The sequence below is a fragment of the Ictidomys tridecemlineatus genome, chromosome 6 (assembly GCF_052094955.1).
Source record: "Ictidomys tridecemlineatus isolate mIctTri1 chromosome 6, mIctTri1.hap1, whole genome shotgun sequence".
Classification (NCBI taxonomy): Eukaryota; Metazoa; Chordata; class Mammalia; order Rodentia; family Sciuridae; genus Ictidomys; species Ictidomys tridecemlineatus.
Genome location: NC_135482.1, coordinates 55,793,542 through 55,813,979, shown reverse-complemented (window position 1 = coordinate 55,813,979; position 20,438 = coordinate 55,793,542). Strand labels below are relative to the sequence as shown.

At 46.2% G+C, this 20,438-nt stretch overlaps 3 protein-coding genes across 10 annotated transcripts; 1 reads left to right on the top strand and 2 right to left on the bottom strand.

The window, feature by feature from the left end:
* Positions 1-598: 598 nt before the first annotated feature.
* Cyp27b1 (cytochrome P450 family 27 subfamily B member 1) lies at positions 599-6,465 on the bottom strand. 4 transcript variants are annotated; one of them, XM_078053241.1, is made up of 9 exons: positions 5,114-6,465; positions 4,314-4,504; positions 3,623-3,825; positions 3,337-3,450; positions 3,079-3,251; positions 2,690-2,862; positions 2,438-2,516; positions 1,953-2,150; positions 599-1,617 (listed from the first exon to the last, which is right to left on the bottom strand). In XM_078053241.1, the coding sequence occupies exons 1-9, from the start codon at positions 5,294-5,296 to the stop codon at positions 1,504-1,506; spliced, it is 1,428 nt and encodes a 475-aa protein (XP_077909367.1). In that variant the 5' UTR covers positions 5,297-6,465; the 3' UTR covers positions 599-1,503. The 4 variants fall into 4 exon arrangements, with proteins under 4 accessions (XP_077909367.1, XP_005335760.1, XP_077909369.1 ...); XM_005335703.4 differs by having other exon boundaries at positions 3,337-3,537; positions 5,114-5,387; XM_078053243.1 differs by having other exon boundaries at positions 3,337-3,537; positions 5,034-5,254.
* Positions 6,466-6,620: 155 nt separating this feature from the next.
* Positions 6,621-10,282, bottom strand: Mettl1 (methyltransferase 1, tRNA methylguanosine). 4 transcript variants are annotated; one of them, XM_013363088.4, is made up of 6 exons: positions 10,098-10,282; positions 8,801-8,964; positions 7,730-7,914; positions 7,527-7,640; positions 7,275-7,376; positions 6,621-7,114 (listed from the first exon to the last, which is right to left on the bottom strand). In XM_013363088.4, the coding sequence occupies exons 2-6, from the start codon at positions 8,943-8,945 to the stop codon at positions 6,995-6,997; spliced, it is 666 nt and encodes a 221-aa protein (XP_013218542.1). In that variant the 5' UTR covers positions 8,946-8,964; positions 10,098-10,282; the 3' UTR covers positions 6,621-6,994. The 4 variants fall into 4 exon arrangements, with proteins under 4 accessions (XP_013218542.1, XP_077909371.1, XP_021589214.1 ...); XM_078053245.1 differs by lacking the exon at positions 10,098-10,282 and adding an exon at positions 9,899-10,070; XM_021733539.3 differs by lacking the exon at positions 10,098-10,282 and adding an exon at positions 9,568-9,857 and having other exon boundaries at positions 7,527-7,598.
* Positions 9,784-20,362, top strand: Eef1akmt3 (EEF1A lysine methyltransferase 3). Of its 2 annotated transcripts, XM_040280404.2 has the most exons (4): positions 9,784-9,968; positions 10,286-10,510; positions 10,628-10,739; positions 18,145-20,362. In XM_040280404.2, the coding sequence occupies exons 1-4, from the start codon at positions 9,936-9,938 to the stop codon at positions 18,534-18,536; spliced, it is 762 nt and encodes a 253-aa protein (XP_040136338.1). In that variant the 5' UTR covers positions 9,784-9,935; the 3' UTR covers positions 18,537-20,362. The 2 variants fall into 2 exon arrangements, with proteins under 2 accessions (XP_040136338.1, XP_021589215.2); XM_021733540.3 differs by lacking the exon at positions 9,784-9,968 and having other exon boundaries at positions 9,976-10,510.
* Positions 20,363-20,438: the final 76 nt, after the last annotated feature.

Genomic DNA, 20,438 nt, shown 5'->3' with positions numbered 1-20,438 from the left:
AGAGTTTTATCTGGATGGAAGATGAGTTAACCTGCACACATTACAAGAGGAGTACTGTGTCCAGCCTCTCGGGGGCCAGAATGCTGACTAAGAAACTAGCTCCTTCTGCCCATTCCAGTGTTCCTACTGCAGTGCCCCGGGCTTCTGGCCACTCTCCCACTCAACTTTCATGCTGTCAGACTCCACATTTCCCTTCCTATGACCCTCTTTCTCTGAAGCAAACTATCTTGTAGTAATTTGTTTCCAGAGAGGGCAGAGTAGCTGTTTAGGATATCCTTCAATTCTGGTAGTTCAGGTTCCAAAAGACTTCTCTCACCAAAGAGTCAGCTGCCTCTGCCTAGCTCCCCAACCCATTTTAAACTCAGCTCCTACAATTACTTTTCACTACCACCCCCTTGACCTCTTACTGAAAGCAAGACTAGACTTGGCTGTTCCCACTGCAGACAGAAATATGTCAGGCTTTGGAACGCAAACCACTCTTCAGGGACCCAGACCTCCCATTGCTTTGGCAGTCATTCCTGGGATCTGAAAATCCAAGGAAGGAGATGGGGATCAGGGTCTTGCAGGAAGTGAGAGTAAGAGAAGATTAAGTCAAAAGTCAAGGGTAAAACATTTGGATTCTTTTATTTGAAAACTTAAGAATATTAAAAACTTTCAATATAAAAAAATAAAACAAGACTGGCCCAAAGATATCTCTGCCTGGGAATTAAGTGATGGCCAGAGAGGCTGGGCATGGTAGTGTACATGTGTAATCCAGCTACTTGGGAGGCTGAGGCAGGAGGATCATGAGTTCAAGGCCAGCATGGGCAGCATAGTAAGACACTGTTTCAAAGAAAAAGAAGAAAAAGTGACTAGAGAGCCGAGATTTTTTTTTTTTTAAATCATAAACCAGTCTAGGGCAGATTCATCTTCTTGGGGCAAGATGAAGGAAGGAAGAGGGGTAGACATAGCCTGGTAAGCTGTTTATCCCTTCTCTACATGGTCCAGTTTCAATATGAGAATATGTGTTTTGTCACCTAATCAGATAGGTCCTGATATGGAATATGAAGACCAATAAAGTCTCATCCCTCTCTCTTGAAGAGCTCACATATTTAAAGGGAGACCAACCAGGTACAGAACAGATGCACAATTTCTTTGCTCATGCTGTGAGAAATGCTTAGCCAGCAGCATCAGTGAGCACTGTGGAAGCACCAAAAGAGCAGTAGTTGAATCCTACCTCAGGCCACCCAGATTACCTGTTAAAATCTGAGTTAGCTCTGAAGGATTTGTATATGACCAGGAAAAGAGCCAAGCAAGTGGAGGGACCGTGGTTGTCTCAGGACCTACTGAGATAGGTCAAGTGCATACTTCACACATGGGTCAGGGCTGCCTCCTGCACTTTGCTACGGTCACTATATTCAGCTTAGTTAGGCCTTGTCTGGGAACAGGTGTATCTCTTGATCTTCTGCCCAAAAAATCCCTATGATGAAAGAAATTGTGTTGATGACAGCCTCTTTCAAAGGACTATCTGTCCACAAACTGTAGGTTGATGCTTCTTTCGGGCACGAGGACAGTCCGGGTCATGGGTCTGACAGGAGGAGCACCTGGCTCAGGCAACACCTCAAAATGGGTCAAGATCTGGAAAGGGAAGAAGAAGGCTATCACCATGGGTGAGAGGGAATCTATAATGGGAGGATTAACTGGCAAAGGGCTTTATTAGTGTTAGAATAGTTGGGGTGGCATCTCTGGGCAGTAGGGGCCTTCTTGGTCAGTAAGGGTAAGGGATTATAGAAGGCAAAAAGACAGTCCAAATATCCTTGCTTATACTTCAGACCTATAATGGCATTCCCATATTTTCAAGGATTAGGTCTGCCAGGTTTTACATGTTTTCCTATGCTCATCATGTGACAAGAGCTCACAGTTTAGAGGGGTTGAGTTTCTCAGTCTGGGTACATAAGCTCTCTAACACTTACCTGGGCCAAAGCTATTTGAAGCTCAAGCTCAGCCAAGCGTCTCCCCATGCAGCTGCGCTTGCCAAAGCCAAAGGGAAGAGATGCAAATGGGTGGGGGGCTGGGCCCTCCCCCAGCCAGCGAGCTGGGCGAAAACTGTTTGGCTCTGGAAACTGGGCAGGATCCCTTGAAGTGGCATAGTGACACAGAGAGACCAGCGTCTGGTGGGAGTGGAATCAAACTTGTCAGTTTGGACTCAGAAGCAAAGAGTTAGGTAGAGTGGGGATAGTTATGAAAAAGAAAATCTATGGACTGGGATAAAGTCAGGTTCTGGTTGACAGGGAAGTTTTCTGGGGCTACTTTTGGAATTATTTCTCTGCTGTCCCATTGTACTCAAGAGAAAGGAATTCAGATCAAGGGGAAGGTTTGAAGGGTGTCTGAGAACAGGACTGGGGCCCAAGATAGTAAGGAGTGGCTCAGAAAAAGGGGCTTCATAGGCTATACTCACATTTTTGGGGATAATGTAGTCACCCACATGAATGTCTTTGTCTGGAACACGGGAATTTCCAGGTACTACAGGGTACAGTCTAGGTTGCAGAGCAAAAGATAGGGAAAAGCAAGATGATGCTAGGGGAGATAGCCTCTTTCTCATTGCCTCCAACTTCCAAACCCAATTTTGGCCAGCCATAGAATACCATTTTTCTCCTTTCTCCCTGCTTCCCCAGCCTTTCCTCTAGTTCCTCTTCTCCTCCCCCCTCACCTTAGTACTTCCTTGACCACAGCTTTCAGCAGGGGGAGCTGGGACAGAACTGTGGCTTGCGGGTGGGCACAGGAGCCTGGGCCCAGGGTAGCTGTGATCTCAGAATGGAGTGCCCTCTGGACTTCAGGATGCCGGGAGAGTTCATAGAGAGCCCAGGAGAGTGTGTTGGACACCTGAAGGGCCAGGAGAGAGCATCTTAGGTGTTAGGTATGGGGCCTAGTAGAGGCGGCAGAATATGAAGCAGTCTGGGGCCAAGAATGTGCGAAATCAAGGGATTAATTGAGCCCCTTCATGACCATAGGGGATTCCCTGAAGCAGAAAAGTGGCACCAGAGACTGGGGAGGATAAACTCCGGAAGTGGGTCTCTCAGGGTAGAGGGTGAACCTCACCGTGTCCACTCCAGCCAGTAGCAGCTCTGTCACATTCCCCAGGATGGACTGGGCAGACACTTTCTCCCGGAAAAGGAAGTAGGTCAGGTGTGCCCCAGATGGCATGTTCTTTTCAGGGTTTCCCTGGTTCATCGTGGCTACCTCGGCCTCTCGCCGCTCCACGAGCTGCTGGGCTACATGGGGAAAAGACACCCTGATGCCTCACTACCTCTGAGAAGTTGTACTTTTCCCCATTCCCAATCCTCTTCTGTGTCTTACCAAACGCAAACATCTGGTCCCAGTCTCGGCAGAGGCGGGCCCAAGGTCCCGGCACTAGGCGATGCAGCCAGCTGGGCATCGCCATGGTTAACAGCGTAGACACAAACACCGAGCCTACCGCGCGGATGAAAGTCTCGGTGTCCGGGGGCACTTCAGCCTCCAGGCAGCCCAGGCGAGAACCCAGTAGCACCGCGGCTATGCCTGGCCAGGAGGGGGCGCTGTAAGGGCACTGGGAGATCGCTCGGGTGTCTCCCACACCTACCCCTAATTTTGTTTTGGCATTCACCTTCCAGTCCAAACTTGTAAAACTCTCCCGCCACATCCCGAACCAGGGCGGGCGGCCCGGTGCCACGTCCCCTCTGGCGCCTTAGTCGTCGCACAAGATCACAGACCACTTTGTCCAGGGTTTCGGCATAGCCAGCAGCCGCTTGAGGCCGGAGGAGAAGCGGCGCCAAAAGACTACGGAGCTTCTGCCATTCTTCACCTTCCCTGCAGGGGTGCAGAGAGAGGGCGCACTAGGGAGGTGGGGATATCTGAAGATGGCTTGACTGGGGTGGCCAAGTATTGCGTCTCCTCCTTCCAGATAAAAAAAAAAAAAAGCTACCCCTGCCTGTGCCCATCTTCCATGTTTCTACCTTCTTTACTCATTTTCTACCCGCCCTTCCTCCGGGGGCGGGGAGGACTGAGTTCCCGGGTAACCTGAGCAAAATAATCTTACATTCTATCCAGATTCTGTACCCTCGCCTTTTCAGGCTGTTACCTCGGTTCCCAGGATTCTGGTCTCTAAGTATAAGGAAGTGAGTGGAGATCGAGAGCAGGGTTCAACCTGAGTTTGGATGGAACAGACTGGAGAACCCTGAGATGCTGGAAGGTTGCAAGAAACAGCGGAGCTTTCTCTAAGCCTCTGCATATATTGGGTTGCAACTCACTAGGACTCGCTGTCAGGAGTATGAGCTTTGAGGGCAGAGAGGACTCACGCGGTAAGTAGTCCGCAAGCCCGCTGGTGGCGGCGACGGTGCTCCGCCCAGGACGAGAAGCTGCAACGCTCTGGCCGAGGACCCTCTTGTCTCAGGAGCTGTTCGACGAGTGCAGGGGAGGCCAAATACACTGTGCGCAGGGTCCCGAATCTGGCAAGCCACATGGGGCCGAAGCGCGCAGCGCCCTGCACCTGGGAAAACCCATGCAGCAGACACTAGGATACCCTGGATGGGCACTGAGTTTGGCTTGTGCCAATGCCAAGGGCTAGGCTTGGGACCCATGAGCTTCTTGAGTGCCCAGCTAAGTATATGGCCCCAATGCTTGAAACTCCTTCTCTACGGTCTTGGAAAGTTTGAATGTGGTGGGCCAAACGGAGGAATTTTGTGTCATGCAGACATTCAGGACCTCTTTTTGGTCATCTGGGCAAACCAAGGAGGAGAAAAAAAAAAAAAGCTTCCCCCACCTGAGCTGTCTATTTCAGGAAGAGTCCCTAGCGAATGAAAGTGAACGCGGTAGATTTACAGCCAAATGTGCAGGAGGATCCCCAGCACTACCTTTCAGGCATTCTTATCTTACAGGGTCAGGAAACGTTTGTACAGAGAGAAAGCTCTGAGGGCAACCCCTTGATTCTGCACTCGTCGAAATACCTTCCCCGACCCCAGTCCCATCAAGCCTTTTTTTTTTTTTTTTTTAAATAATTCATGGGCATCCATTCTCACCAACTGTCCTACGTTCCGTCCTTGCTGGCGTTATCAAAGCCAGTTCCCCCAGCTCCAGGAACAGACTTGTCCCTTCCTACCTGCAGTTCGTGTAGTCTCGACAGTCCCCCTTTGCAGAAAAGTTCAGCCAAGAAGGCAGGCATGGAGGGGCCGGGGATGTCTGCCAAGCTCCGGGGCGTTGAGTTGGAGCCTTGGGAGGCGCCCAACTCAGGAGCCCAGCGGACCCGATGGAACACTCTGGAGAACTTGAGGGTTTGGGTCATGGTGCAGTTCAGAGAACCTGAGAAAGAGAGCCCTTCTCTGGCGCATTTGGACTACTTGCCTGAACCCCTTATTTAAGCCCTGACAAGGCAGTGACAACACCCCTTCTCAGAGCTTCTTAGCCAATCCCGTTTTCCTGAGTGGTCTATGTTCAAGATTAGCACTCAAAATCAGTAAGCAGGTCTGGGATTAATTTTGTGGCTTTTTTGGATCTCATGCTGCAATGACCCTTATGGGAGGGGAGGCCTGTCTCAGTTTCTCCTTGGTAGTTAGTGCCCTAATCCAACAGCTAAAGGTCTTTTCTGGGGAAAGATTATTTAGTATTTATTACAGGAGATAACCTTGGGGTAATTCCCACTTCCCCAGGGAACCAAGCCCCTATTGAGCCATCATTAGGAATTCCTCATCCTCCAGCTTCTCCACAAAGGAAAAGAAGGGAAACCTAGTAGAGGCTGTAACTGTCCCCACATTTTTGGCTTGGGGTGCATTTGCGTTCTCTGTGCAGATGAGCAGGATTTTCCTGCACTAGCCAAGTCTACCTTTCCCATTGTATCATACTCATACTAGGCAGGTGGCAGGTGGGTTAATGGGTTAAAATGGCTTCAGGCACCTTATGTTTCTTCAGGAAGGGTCTCTTAGGTCAGTGAGTGCTCTTTCTACCCATGGGAATCTGGAGTTTGAGGAACAGAAATGAAAGAACTTTTTGCAAAGTAGAAAAGTTTGGAAATTCTCTGGACTGTTGGATGAGCAAGGGCTGAGTGCATGCTCTGAATTCCTAGCGGACTCAGTCTCCTTTTAAGTAGCTGTCTGGTCAATCACTCCTTTCCACTTTTAGCTTTAAAATTCTCCATAGTTTAGGGCTGGAATTGTGGCTCAATGGTAGAGCACTTGCCTAGTATGTGTGAGGCACTGGATTTGATCCTCAGCACCACATATAAATAAATGAATAAAATAAAGATCCATCAACATCTAAAAAATGTTTTTTTAAAAAGAGAATTCTCCATAGTTTAGATCTCTGCTCCTTACATCTCACTCCCCTCACTATCCGTGTCTGGCACTGTGCCAGTCAGCTCTGAAGTTCTGGAATCAAAGGTTTACATGGAAAAAGAGAGGGTCTCCACCCCCTTACCACCAGGGATTCTCCAAGACAGCAACAATAAAGGGAGCAGAGATTGCCCCAGTCAAGTCTTAGGCAGGGAGAAGATGAGAGGCGGCTCCTGATATACCCCCCACCAATGTTTCCCGAGAAATAGCAGCACGGGCATGCGTGAGCATGCATACACATTATTCCTCAGGACTGCAAAGAAAACACAAGTGGACAAATGATTTGAGCTGAGTAGACAGTTTAGACAGTGGGACATTGCATTCCGCATCCCACATAAGGAGAGTCCCCACAAGGAGCAGGGAGTACTACAGGAGGACAAGACCCCACATCCTTCCAAAGGTCTCCTCTGGCCAAGGTTCTTTGTCCTTCCCAGTTATCTGCTTGTGCTTTCTGCTGGCATTGGAGGAATGAGAAAGTGAGAACACCTCCCCAACTTTTGGAGAGAATGCAGTCTCCCAGCCCCACCAGGCTCAGGTGGGAAGGCCCAATCTCTTTGGAAGAGGCCTGATCTTCTTTCCTGTCCCTGGAAGATGGGGTTCAGCTAAGGTAGGGTAGGCAGTCAGTGACCAGGCAGGGTAGAATTGGGGGTCAATGCCTAGAGAGCAGGATCCTGTATTCTTCGGAAGATAGCTGGGAAATTCTTTCCTCCATTACGTAGAACTTTCTTTCCCTCCTCTGTTGAGGTGCCTAGATGTCTTATAATGGGATCTTCACTCTGGAAAAAGGAATGGTCCAATAAGTCCTTGCCCACTTTTCAGACTCCCAAACCCCTAGACTGCCATCCCATCCTCCTGGCCCTGACCTGGGTTCAAAGAGTATAGAAGCACTCTGGAAAGGACCTTCATCCTTACATTTCCCCTAGGCCCTTTACTTACCAGCTCTTCCAGAGGCACACGCTCAAACAAGGGGTGCCCTTCAAAATGGGTGCACATCCAGTGGTGTAGCTCCAGCACATCAGTTATGGTATATACCAGCCCCTGCATAGGCAAAATCAGCCTAGGTAAGGGCTGTATGCAACTGAGCAGCAAAATGATGAGAGTGATGATGGAAGTTCCTAAATACATTTCCAACTAATTATTAGTGAAGATTCCAAGTAAGCCACTCACCCCTCCTCCTTCCCAACTCACCCCAACTCTTAGTACATAGGCATATTCTGCCAGCAGTGTGGGACTGATGATTCGCCACTTGTGCTTTGTTCGCTTGAAGTGTGGATCAGGAAAGAGGAAGAACATCTTTGTCAACTGTGAGACAGATAGGCACCAACAAGGTTGAGACCTGGCCTCTAGGCCTGGCCTGCTTACCAGCCTAACCCACCAGGTCCCCTCCCCACCTGGCCTTTGCGGAAGAAGTTAGGAAGGTGCTTCATGGCATTACTACGGAGGCAGGCAATGTTCTGGAAGCCACCTCCAGGGGCTGTGCGAAGTGCCCGAATCCGGTCTTGTACATAGTCTGAGACCTTCACACGTATCTCCAGACCCAGAATCAGAGTGTCTGGAAACAGTGGTGATAGTTCCACTGGAAACAGAAATAGCAATGGGATCATCAACCTCATACTTGTGGAAATTCAAAGGGGTCAACACAAGAAAGGAGGACTCAATCTACAACTACCAAAGCCAAGAATGGGTATGATATACCTATATGAATTATTCTCTGCTGGGGATGAGTTGAGGGAGATACAAAAATTGTCACCAGGATTACAATGGGAAGGCTGAGTTACATATGCAATTTCCTTTACAGTTTTCACAGTGATTTCATACATGGTCTTATTTAATTTCTATAAGATTCTACAGTAGACTGAGAAGATGAGGACTCTAAGGGCCAGAAATGTTCAAGATCATAGAGCTAAGAAGGGGTAGAGCTGGAACTTAAACCAAGGTTTTCTACCTCTAAGTACCATGTTCTTCTCCCTATCGGATGTTATCTGTATGGGAAGATCTAAAACTAGGGAAGTGGCTTGACATGCATACCTGAAACAATAAAGACAGTATAATAGGATCCCAAAAACATAAGAGTGGAGAAGAAAAAATGTGACTAGTTGAAGGTATGGTGGGGGTTAGGGAAAGTGGTGGAATCCCTGAGAAAGACAGTTTAGGATCACTGACCACAGCAGCTAATCTCTGACGCTTGTGCTGACCGGATCACTGACCCAGCACCTGGCAGGCAAAATGGGGCTCAAGTAGGGACTGAGGCCAGACAGAACAAATGAGGTTCTAAGAGGCATTTGAGGCAACCTCCTCCCTTCTCCAAGGCAAAGGCCACACATCCAGAAGGGAGGTGGGAGGCTTTCCACACTGATGTCACCAATGTCTTAAGGGGGAAAGGTCACATGTAGTCCCCATCAAACCTGCTGAAGTAGCAGAATCTAGGCCCCTCCTCACTCCAGAGAAAAAGCCAGTGTTACCTAACAGGCCACCATAGCCACAGCCTATGTCTGCAAATTCCACTTGGGCCTGAGCTCGATTTTCTTTCTTATCCTTTGGATCATCATGGCTCTGATTTTGAGTGAGTGGGGCAAAGAACTCTGGATATAGCTCAGACCAGTCCATGTCCTCTGGCTTCACAGGGCTATAGGAAAAAAGACATAAGACATGTAAGAATATTGGTTATGCAATTTTTCAGAAGTGGTATTGCATGTGTATGGGTGGAGTATACAGAGGAGGATTTCTCAAAAATTCTGTAACACTAGACCCTAGTAGGCACAACGGAAAGCCCCCTCGCTCCCAGTGTGAATCACAGGCCCATTATGAGGCCCACAAGTTCCCCTTCTTCTAGAGACTGCCTAAGGCACTGAGATCCTCCTATTTTGTGTGCTCTGCGAGGAGAGAGTAAGATAAGGAGTGTAGGATTGTGTATATCTTTGTGGTTTTTTGTTTTGTTTTTGTTAAACCCAGCAAACAAAAGTGAAAGACGGAAACGACAACCTGCTTCTTCACTCTAGTTTCAGTAACTCTCTTCCCAGATTTGGCACCGCTACTAGATTTGGCACGCCCCCTTCCAACTGGCCAGCTCAGCCCTCAGCCAAATCTCTCCGATCCACCCCCTAACTGACGTCACCCAGTCGATTCTCCCGGGTCCATCCCAATCCTCCCTACAGTCCCAGCACAATTGCTCTCCCTGGCTGCTCCGAGGCTCCAGCCCTCTTTCCGCTCCCCCTCCCCGGCTCCTCACTAGCGCAGCGTGTGGTCCGCCATAGGGTTGGAGTGGGCGCGTTGCCTGTAGTAGCGCTTCTGAGGCTGCGGGGCCTCAGCTCCCACTGGGTTTCCAGTCTCGGTTCCCGCCATGATGCCGGGTCGCGGGTTTCACAGCATCCACGTGGAGACCGAGGCCGAGGCGCAAGGTAATGACGCATAAGCATGCTGCAAGCAGGTCCCGCCCCCTTAAAGACCCAAGAGCAAATTCGACTGGGCTGAGCTGGGAGGAGCTCAAGGGTCGAGTGCCCGAGCTGGCCTCCGCACCGCTAGTTTCTAAGCCGTTTGGCAAGGCCAGTCCGGGCACCAACCTCTTCTCTTAGGCTGTTTCTGCACGGTCTGATTACCATGCCTGGCTGCAGGTACCTGTGCACCCCACAGGTAGGAGGGATCTGGCGGCCTCGCCTCCTACAGTGGAATCAAGCACGTTTCTCTTTCCTCTCCCCGATCCCGAGCCCCCTGGCGAGGACACACACACACACACACACACACACACACACACACACACACCTGTCTGTTCCTAAGTAGGTCCTGTTGGGTATGTACTAGGGACCAAGGCAGGAGGGGCAGCTTCTCATTCCACCTCCAGGAAGTCCATCTGGAGAAAGGAGTGCTGACTCGGGGAGGCGGGGCTCGATGCCACGGGGAAACCGAGACGGGGGATGCGGGGGCGGCCCTCAACCTCTACTCCGCCGCAGACCCGGGATCCGAGCACCCGCCGTGGCTCCGATGTACTCTCTTGCCGGATGGCGAACTGCCGCCGGGATCCTGAATCAGAGCCGGAGTCAGTGTTCCCTCACGAAGTCGGCCTCTTTACTGACTCTTACTCCGAGAAAAGCCGGTTCTGTTTCTGTGGGCATGTACTGAACATCACGCAGAATTTTGGTTCACGACTCGGGGTGGCTGCAGGCGTGTGGGATTCGGTGAGAAAAGGGCTATGCCAGTTGAGGGTCCCTGGGAGGTACCACCGACCCTCGATTCCTAGTCTTCCCTATGGAGTCATCTCTGCTACTCTCTTTTCTCTCCCCCACCCCTCATAGGCTCTGAGCTTGTGCAACTATTTCGAAAGTCACAATGTGGATTTTCGAGGCAAGAAGGTGATCGAACTGGGCGCAGGGACCGGCATCGTGGGAATCTTGGCAGCGCTGCAGGGTGTGTGAGCTGGCATTGCGGAGGGAGGGGTTGGGGAACGGGAATGTGGAGAAATGGTCACTTCGTGGACTCTTGGGAGAGGGCAGTGCTTTGGGTTCAGCCCTGTCCCTCTCTTTAACAACCCCCCCCACATACCCCCACCCCTACATACCCCCACCCCCACCCCCGCCACCTTCTTCTGTGACAGAAAGCACTAATTAGCTGTCAGAGCACCCAGGATGGTTGATTTGAGGGCAAGAAATAAAAATTGGGCAGATCTTGTAGAAGTAGTTTCTACTTTTGGTGGTGGTGGGGGGAGGCGTATCAATGATTGAACCCAGGAGTGCTTAATCACTGAGACATCCTCTATCCTTTCTGTTTTTTTTTTTATCTTGAATTCTGAGACATTGTCTTGCTAAAGTTGCTTTGAGCCTCGTTCAATTGTTGAGGCTGACCTTGAATTTGCAGTCCTCCTGCCTCAGCCTCCCCAGTCATTGGGGTAACAGGTATGTGCCACCAATCCAGATAGTTTCTATCTTTTTGCTCTCTGTGATTTCATGGGGGAGTTTGTCAATTAAAATCCCCTTTGGGCATGGCATAGTGGCCCATGACTATAATCCCAGTGACTGGGGAGGCTGAGTCAGAAGGATTGCAAGTGTAAGGCTAGCCTAAGCAACTTAGTGAAGCCCTAAGCAACTTAGCCAGACCTTATCTCAAAAAATAAAAATAAAAAGGGCTGGGGATGTGGTTTAGTAATAAAGCACCCCTGAATTAAATCTCCATTACAAAAACAAGACAAAAAAATCCTCTTTGGCTTGGAGGTGGTCTTCTGTCAAAATGCATATGTGGGGGTATCATGTAGAAAAGTGACCTGTGGGTATTAAACCTTGTGACTGCTTTAGACTTCATTATGTATTAATATATGTTAGATTCCTTGGGTTTTTGGGAAGTGGGGGTAGGAATTTAGCATGGCAGACTTGGAAAAGGAAAGGGTAAGGAAAAGTTTGCTTGTATCAAGAACCAAAAACTAAAAAAAAAGTCTATTATAATCTAAGGAACAGACAAACCCTACACTGAAAAGCAATTATCTAAAAACTTTTTTTTTTTTTTTTTGGAGTGGTATCAGGGGTTGAACCCAGGGACACTTAACCACTGAGCCACATCCCTGGCCCTTTTTTATTTTTTATTTTGAGGCAGGGTCTCACTGAGTTGCTTAGGGCCTTGCTGAGGCTAGCCTTGAATTTGCAATCCTCCTGCCTCAGCCTCCCAAATGCCAAAGAGAATTTTAATTGACAAATCCCCCATGAAATCACAGAAAGCAAAAAGATAGAAACTGCAGGGAGCAGTGGTACATGCCTATAATCCCAGTGACTTCCCAGTGACTGGGAAGCTGAGGCAGGATTGCAAGATCAAGATGAGCTTGAGCAATTTAGTGAGGCCCTAAGCAACTCTTGTCTCTAAATAAAATACAAAAAAGGACTGAGGATGTGGCTCAGTGATTAAGTGCACCTGGGTTCATTCCCTGGTACCCCCCCAAAAAAACCACCCAAAAAAACAAATATGAATGAAGTCATGCAAATTAGCATGCCCTTGTTCATAAAAGCAAAACTAGGTTTTGGGAACCTAGTTAAGGTTCCTATATTAAATGAAATATTTTTTAAAAATAATTATTTTTTAGTTGTAGTTGGACACAACACCTTTGTTTTATTTATTTATTTTTATGTGGTGCTGAGGATCAAACCCTGGACCTTGCACATGCGAGGCAAATGCTCTATCTCTGAGCCACAACTCCAGCCCCCCTTTTTTTTAATTAAAAAAATTTTTTTTTTAGTTGTTGATAGACCTTTGTTTTTTATTTATTTATTGCGGTGCTGAGAATCGAAGCCAGTTCCTCATACATTCCAGGCAAGTGCATTACCTCTGAGCCACAGTTCCAGCGGCTAAAGGAAGTCTTCCCAGAGATAAGCATTCCTTCAACCAATAGTATTCCAAGTTCCCTAAGTGCCAGAAGTCATGCTAGATATTGGGAATTCAACAGTGATTTTCCAGGACTCCATAAGGAGCTTGTGGTTTAGTGGAGAAAATGGGGGGAAGCTGTTCAAGAGCTTTGGTGATGTATGTACAGAGCCAGTAGACTTGCTCTGGCCCTGTCTACCTTAACTCCCTGGGAATCCATCATGGGGGGAGCTCTGTTAGGTGAGGAGGAGATGAACATTGTGAAAACAGGGAATGTCAACAGCAACTTTTCCATGAGGGATGAATGGAAAAGTGTCAGGTAGTTATATTAACAGGAGAAAAAGCAGGCATATATATATTTTTAAGATGTGAATTGTTTTTACTAATTTTTAATATATATGAATATATATATTTATATTTATTTATACTTTTATTTATTGATTATTATGTGGTGCTGAGGATCGAACCTGGGACCTCGCACGTGCTATGCTGAGCCACAATCCTAGCCCCAAAAGCATCCATATAATGCACTTACCTTCACTTGCTACCAGACTAGCCTCTTTTCCTTTGCTCCCTGTTAAGTTGCCAAGTTAGAAATCTGAGTGTTATCTATCTATCTTTCCATCTATTTATCTATCTATCTTCTGTCTATCTCTCTTTTCTTGGTACTGGAGATTATACCCAGAGGCACTTAACCACTGAGCCACATCCCCATCCCTTTTTATTTTTTTATCTTGAGAGCAGATCTTACTAAATTGCTAGGGCCTCTCTAAATTGATGAGTCTGGCCTTAAATTTACAATCCTCCTGCCTCAGTCTTCCTTGCCACTGGGATTACAAGTGTATGCCACCACACCCAGCTATGAGTGTCATTTTGTCTCTTTCCCTTTCCCTCGAATTCCTGGTAATCATCCAGTCCTTGCATTATATGTCCTTAGCTCTTCCACAGTTATCTGCTCTACTTCCCACCACGTTGAGTTCAGGCCATTACCATTTCTTGCCTGTTTTTTCACAAGAGCCTTCATGCTTCCCTATGCGAAAGTTTGGCATACCCAACCTAGATTCTGTGATCCTCCCTCAGGCTTCCTCATTTTGGTGAATCAAACCACCATCCTCCCAATGTACCTAGACATCACCTTTCACATGTCATTGTTTATCACCCCTATATCATTATTCAAGTCCTATTGATTTTATCTCCTGAAAAATCTCCTGGATTTTTTCATGTATTGTCATATCCACTGATAGCTTCCCAGTCCAACCCACCATCACCACTTGCTTGGACTGCAACATAGTCATACTAGTCTTCCTACCTTGACTTTTTGTCCCTACTTAGACTTCTGCCCACTCCACTCAGCAGTCAGAATGACTTTCAAAATGCAAATGTGGAACTGGGCACCTTGGTGCATTCCTGTAATTCCAGCAGTCTGGGAGGCTGAGGCAGGAGTATCATGAGTTTGAAGCCAGCCTCAGCAAAAGCAACTCAGTGAGACCCTGTCTCTAAATACAAAATAGGGCTGGGGTGGTGGCTCAGTGGTCAAGTGTCCCTGAGTTCAGTCCCCAATACCAAAAAAATGCAGATATAATCACACCCAACCCTATGCCAAAACTTTTAGTGGGTTCTTTTTGTACTAGTGATTGAATCCAGGGCTTTACATGTACTGAACAAGAGTTCTACCACTGAGCTAAATCTCCAACTCTTATTTTATTTTGAGACAGGGCCTTGAACTTGTGATCCTTCTGCCTTAGCCTCCTGAGAGCTGGGATTACAGATGTGCACCTAGCTCTCCAGCTTCTTTTTGTTCTTCTCTTTCCTTCCTGTCCTCTTTATGCTATTGCCCTTTTGTTGGTTCCACAACCTACTTTGATGTTCCCTTCCTTGGGGACTTTATACAGGCTGTACTTTCTGTCTGAAACCCTTTTGCTACCTGGTTAATGCATATACATTCCTCATTGCTCAGCTCAACTATCACTTCCAAGGAAAATCTTCTTTGATAATTCCACCCCAGGCCAGTTTAGGCCTTTCTAGTACATATCCATCTGTACTCATTGGTCTCATTTTAAATTTGCTATCACTGACAGGTGGGTCTTAAATGCTAGTCTGTTACACTTCCCCTTTTCTGCTTATTCTTCCACTCCCCTAAACATCTGTTTCTTCCTTTCTTGTTCTTCAAAACTGAGTGCCTCTTCCACTATCACCCTCAGCTGATGACTTTGTTTCCCATCTCCTGATTGCTTGTATTTTCTCAAAAAATGTCCACATGCTCCTGCTGCAACATCTATTCTCCTGGGTCTGAGTCTGATACATTGCCTTCTGCTTTGTTGTTGTTTTTAGTGGTATTAGGGCTAGAACTCAGGGACCCTCTACCAATGAACTACACCCTCAGCCCTTTTTATTTTATTTTGAGACAGGGTCTCACTGAGTTGCTGAGGCTGACCTTAAACTTGTGATCCTTCTGCATCAGGCTCCCAAGTGGCTGAAATTACAGGTGTCCACCAACACATCTGGCTGCCTTTTGCCTTGTTATCATGGATCAACACACTGTGCTAGCTATAGTCAAACCCTCCATTTGTCTAAAGATTCTAAATTTTCCCACCAGCTCAAAGACACCGTTCCAGCAACAGCCCCCAAGCATCTTCTGTATTGTTGATTTTTCCTTCTCTTTGGGTTTTATTCTCCTCCCCTCTCTCTATATGTGATTATGTCTATGTATAATTATGTCTACTGTCTACACATATTTTATGTTATTATATACACATACATACATAAATATACTATAATTTCTCCTATCTCAGAAAAAAATACTCTGATCCTACATCTCCCTCCAGATACCAAGCCATTTTTTCTGCTCTGCTTTTTTTTAAAAAAAAAATTCCTCAAAAGAGTTATTGTCCACTGTCTCTGCTGCTTCTTCTATGTTTTTTCTCCATCCATTCCAATCCAGACTGCACCATGCCTTTCACTTCAATGGCTCTAGTTAAGGTTATGAGCTTCCTTTCAACTTTGTATTGTTAAACCCAGGAGTCTGTCCTCAGCCCACCTCAATCGACTCTGCATTTGACATTGCCACTTCCTCCTTGAAACTTTCTTTGTTTTCTGGAGTGCCACACCTGTTTCTGCCTGCCTGACTGGCACACTTTTCCCTTCTCTTTTGTCAGTGGCTATTCATCTTCGCAACTAAAAATTTGAGTGCCCCAGAGCTCAGGTAGTAATCTTTTGACCTTTTCTTTTTTCTGACTACATTCCCTCCTGAGCACTCTCAACACTTTGTGGCTTTGAATGTCCTTTTCATGTTTGTGACTATCTACTCAGTATCTTTATGCAGTGTCCAGAAACGACATTATAATTTCCTATTCAAACCACCTGCTGTAGCATTATTTGTTCAGTTGAATGGCAATTTGGTTTTCTAGTTAGGCCAAATGTCTGAAAACTATCCGAACTTTCCCTCTTTCTCTGTCATATTTCATATTCAATCTATTGGCAAATCCTGTGGACTCTATCTCCAAAATATATTCAAAAATATATTCTTTTGATATTTGAATATATTAAAAATACATTTGGTGGTACATGACTGTAATCCCAGCAACTTGGGAGACCAAAGCAGGAGGCTTAAATTTGAGGACTAAGTTTGAGGCCAGCCTGGGCAACTTAGCAAGACTTGTCTCAAAATAAAAAATAAAAAGGGATGGGGATGTAGATCAGTGATAGAGTACCCCAGGTTCAAATCCCCTAATGCCCTTTAATTGCAGAAATCAAAACACATCCCTTAAAACATTAAATCAGTTTATGCCTTTCTTCCATTTAAAATTCTTCCACAGTTTCCCAGAAATTTGAAAGCCAGATTTCTCAATCTTCTTATAAGACCCTGACTATAATTCAGTGCCTACTGTTGTCCCCTTTACTCTCTACTCTAGCTTCTGACACACTGTTCCTCACTCGCATCAGGCACCAGAGTCCTACCTCAAGGTCTTTTTGCTTGCTGTTCTGTCACTTGGTAGACTTTAGCCTGAGAGATCCACATGATTTGCTCTATGGTGCCTTCAGGTCTTTGCCCAAACATAACCTGCTTATGGAGACTTTTCCCAATCATCCAATTTAAAATGACACTCCCTGTCCTGATCCTTAGACATTTCTTATTTCTTTTCTTGCTTGACATTTCACCATAACACTTATTACCATTTGACATATGGTGTATTGTATTTCCTTTTTTTTTTAATATTTATTTTTTGTTCTTGGCGTACACAACACCTTTGTTGGTATGTAGTGCTGAGGATCGAAGCTGGGCTGCACACATGCCAGGCAAGCGCGCTACCGCTTGAGCCACATCCCCAGCCCCCCCCTTTTTTTTTTTTAATTGTTGTCATCTGTTTCTTGCTACTAGACTGTAAGCTCCATAGGGAGGGGACACTTGTCTGGCTGGTTCACTGCTGTAGTCGCAACACCTGGCATATAAGCACATGATAAAAATGAATGAATTCATCCTTAGTATTTCCTACATCTCTTTCTATAATACTCATCATGATTATAGTTAAATAATGATTTTTAATTTATAGTTAAATAGTTAATTTTGCAGTACATAGTGCATTTCTACCTCTAGAATAAAATTCAAGGAAAGCTGAGGTTTTGTTTTGCTCTCCACTGTCTCCTTAGCACTTCTGGGTGCTCAATTTATTGCATGAATGCTTTCTGAAATGCTAATCTGATCTTCACCCTGCTTTTTTTTTTTTGGTACTGGTGATTGAACCTAGGGACACTTAACCACTGAGCCACATCACCAGCCCTTTGAAAATATTTTTATTCAGAGACAGGGTCTTGCTAAGTTGTTAGCTTTGAACTTGCGATCCTCCTGTCTCAACCTTCCAAGCTGCTGAGGTTACAGGTGTGCACCCCCATGCCCAGCCCTGCTTCTCATCTTAAATCCTATTGCCCTCTATGAAACCTGAATCTCCTTAGCATGTTATGGTCTTCTTTTCTCATGTCTTGACACTTTTCTGTTCCACAACCTTTAAGTTACAGCCTTCTTTGAACATGTCATACTTTTCTCCTGCCAGGCCTTCATACTCACTATCCTCTGCTTGGAAAGCAACACCTGACTAACTCCTGCTTGCCCTTTAGAGCTCAGCTGAGGTCATGTCTTCTGGGAAGCTTTCCAGATCCCTGAAGGCAGCTTGTGTCAGTGGGGGTAGGTGCATAGCCCATCTCCAGCTCAGTCGTGCCCAGGCTTCTGCTGACATCTGATTGTTGTGTTTGGCAGAGAGGTTGAAGATTAGCTCAGAGGGAATGTTGATGTTGTAGAATGTGGAGTAATGAGAATAGCAGTCGGTGAGATGGATGTTAGGGCAACTAAAAGTCAAAGTGTGGACTTTGGGCTGTGAAGACATTGCCCTCTAGGCATTGAGATCTCTGGACCTTCCAACCAGGAGTCGGTGGTTGGTCCCTCTGACTTGCATTTCTCCTCCTTGCTCTCTCTCAGGGGGGGATGTTACCATCACTGACCTGCCAGTGGCCCTAGAGCAGATCAAGGGCAATGTCCAGGCTAACGTGCCAGCCGGAGGCCGGGCCCAGGTTTGTGCCTTGTCCTGGGGGATTGATCAGCATGTCTTCCCTGGAGACTATGACATAGTGCTGGGGGCTGATATCGTGTACATGGAGCCCACCTTCCCACTGCTACTGGGAACCCTCCAACATCTGTGTGGGCATCATGGCACCATCTACCTGGCCTCCAAGATGAGAGAGGAACATGGGACAGAGAATTTCTTTCAGCACCTTCTTCCCCAGCACTTCCAACTTGAGCTGGCCCAGCGGGATGAGGATAAGAATGTCAACATCTATAGGGCCAGGCACAGGGAACCAAGACCTGCTTGACGTCATTCCATTCCAGTAAAGGAACTGCATTTCTCCAAAGCTGTATCTCCAGAGCCACAAACACAAGGACCAAAAAAAAAAAAAAAAAAAAAAAAAGAGGATTTCCTTGGTGTCTCTCTCCTACTTCCTTCTTTGTTCCCTCAGTTATGCTTGGACAGATGAAGGCAGGTGTTTGTTTGCTAAGAATTCTGGAGTCCTAGAAGGATTGGCTTTTAGAGCGTAAAGGGGTTTTGCACAAAGGAGGTTGGAAGGGTCCCTGGGATATTTAAAAGTAAAGAAGGTAAATAAGATATGAGAACAGTGGCTGCAGTGAGACTGTCACTGATGACTTCCAGTCCTATTTATACAGAATGGACTTTTTAAAAAACCAAGATCTAGTCAGGCATGGTGGTGCAAGCCTGTAATCCCAGCAACTGGTGAGGCTAAGGCAGGAGCATCGCAGGTTCAAAGCCAGCCTCAGCAAAATCGAGGAACTAAGCAACTCAGTGAGACCCTATCTCTAAATAAAATACAAAATAGGCTCAGTGCCTCTGAGTTCAATCCCTGGGACACCCAAAAAAGAATAATAATTTTAAAAAAATAATAAAAAAAATAGAAAGGGCTGGGGATGTAGCTCAGTGGTAAAGTGCCCCAGTACCAAAAACAAAACCCTAAATCTTTGGGACTGGGTTTATAGCTCAATGGTAGATCACTTGCCTTGCATGCATGAGGCACTGGGTTCAAAACTCAGTACCACATAAATATAAATAAGAAAGATATTGTGTCCATATACAACTAAAAAAAAAAAAAAACTCAAACTCCCAAATCTAAAATCTATGGAGTACCCCCTCACACCCCAACAATAATCTGGTAGGGTCATGGCTCTAACTGGGTCAGGTCCTCCCAATCCTGAAGCTGGGGATAAGCAGCAGAGCTGTCTTTTGGGCTATAGCTTCTTTTTCCTTTTCAGAGCTGGATTTCTGATATCAGAACATAGTGCAGTGCAGAACATGGACTAAGTGCTAGATTCTTCTCACCTTTGGTTTTCCTTTCTAAGCTCCATTAGTCATTCTTTTCTAATGTGTTTGCTTCATTTTTTGTCTCCTCTCATGCTAGCTTCTCTGATCCAGGATCTCTTCTTGCTTAGGCACATAGTCACCTCTTCTGGACCCTCTGCCACTTTCTCTCGCCTTGGAGCCAGTCTGCAAACTTGGAATCTTCCAAATCAGCTCTGATTAGCTTCCACTGCTTGTAAAAGCAAGAACAAGCTCCTCTGCTTAGTACTTCCATCTAATCCCAATTTACCTCTCTCTTTCATTTTCCATTCTTTTCCTACATGTATTGGGCCTCTGACCAGATTGTAAAAGGTCTATTCTTTGTTTTCTAAATCCATACAAGAGTTCCTGACTTCTTCTGTCTTTATGATGATTCCCTGCCTGGAAGGGCTATTGCTACCTGTCAAAAAATCTTGCTTTTTGCCTCTTTCCTGAAAAAAAGCTTTTCAGCTCCTGTTTGAATGCGATTTTTTCCCTCTGAGATCCTTTAACTATTCCTCTTATGGGACCTTACTTTGACTTGTGTGAACATTTGTCTTATCCTTGTTTTCTCACTGTGGGATTTCCTTGGAGGGTAGAGCTGTGGTTCGTTTATTCATGTCTAATTCCCCGAAGGTTAGCACAGTTCCTGGCACACAAGTGTTCCACAGATATTTTGCTGATTTAACAAATACTTGCTAAGTTTATTGGAGGGATTCTACCCATCTACCTGCCTCAGGGAGTTTGTCATGAGTCGTAAGTGGAAAATGAATGTGAAAATACATTGTTAATAAAAAAAAAAACAAGTGTCAACCATCCGTCTTACATTATTATTTTTGACAACTTTATCCTTTGATTTTTCTTATTTTTCCTGTCGCGGATAACTCCC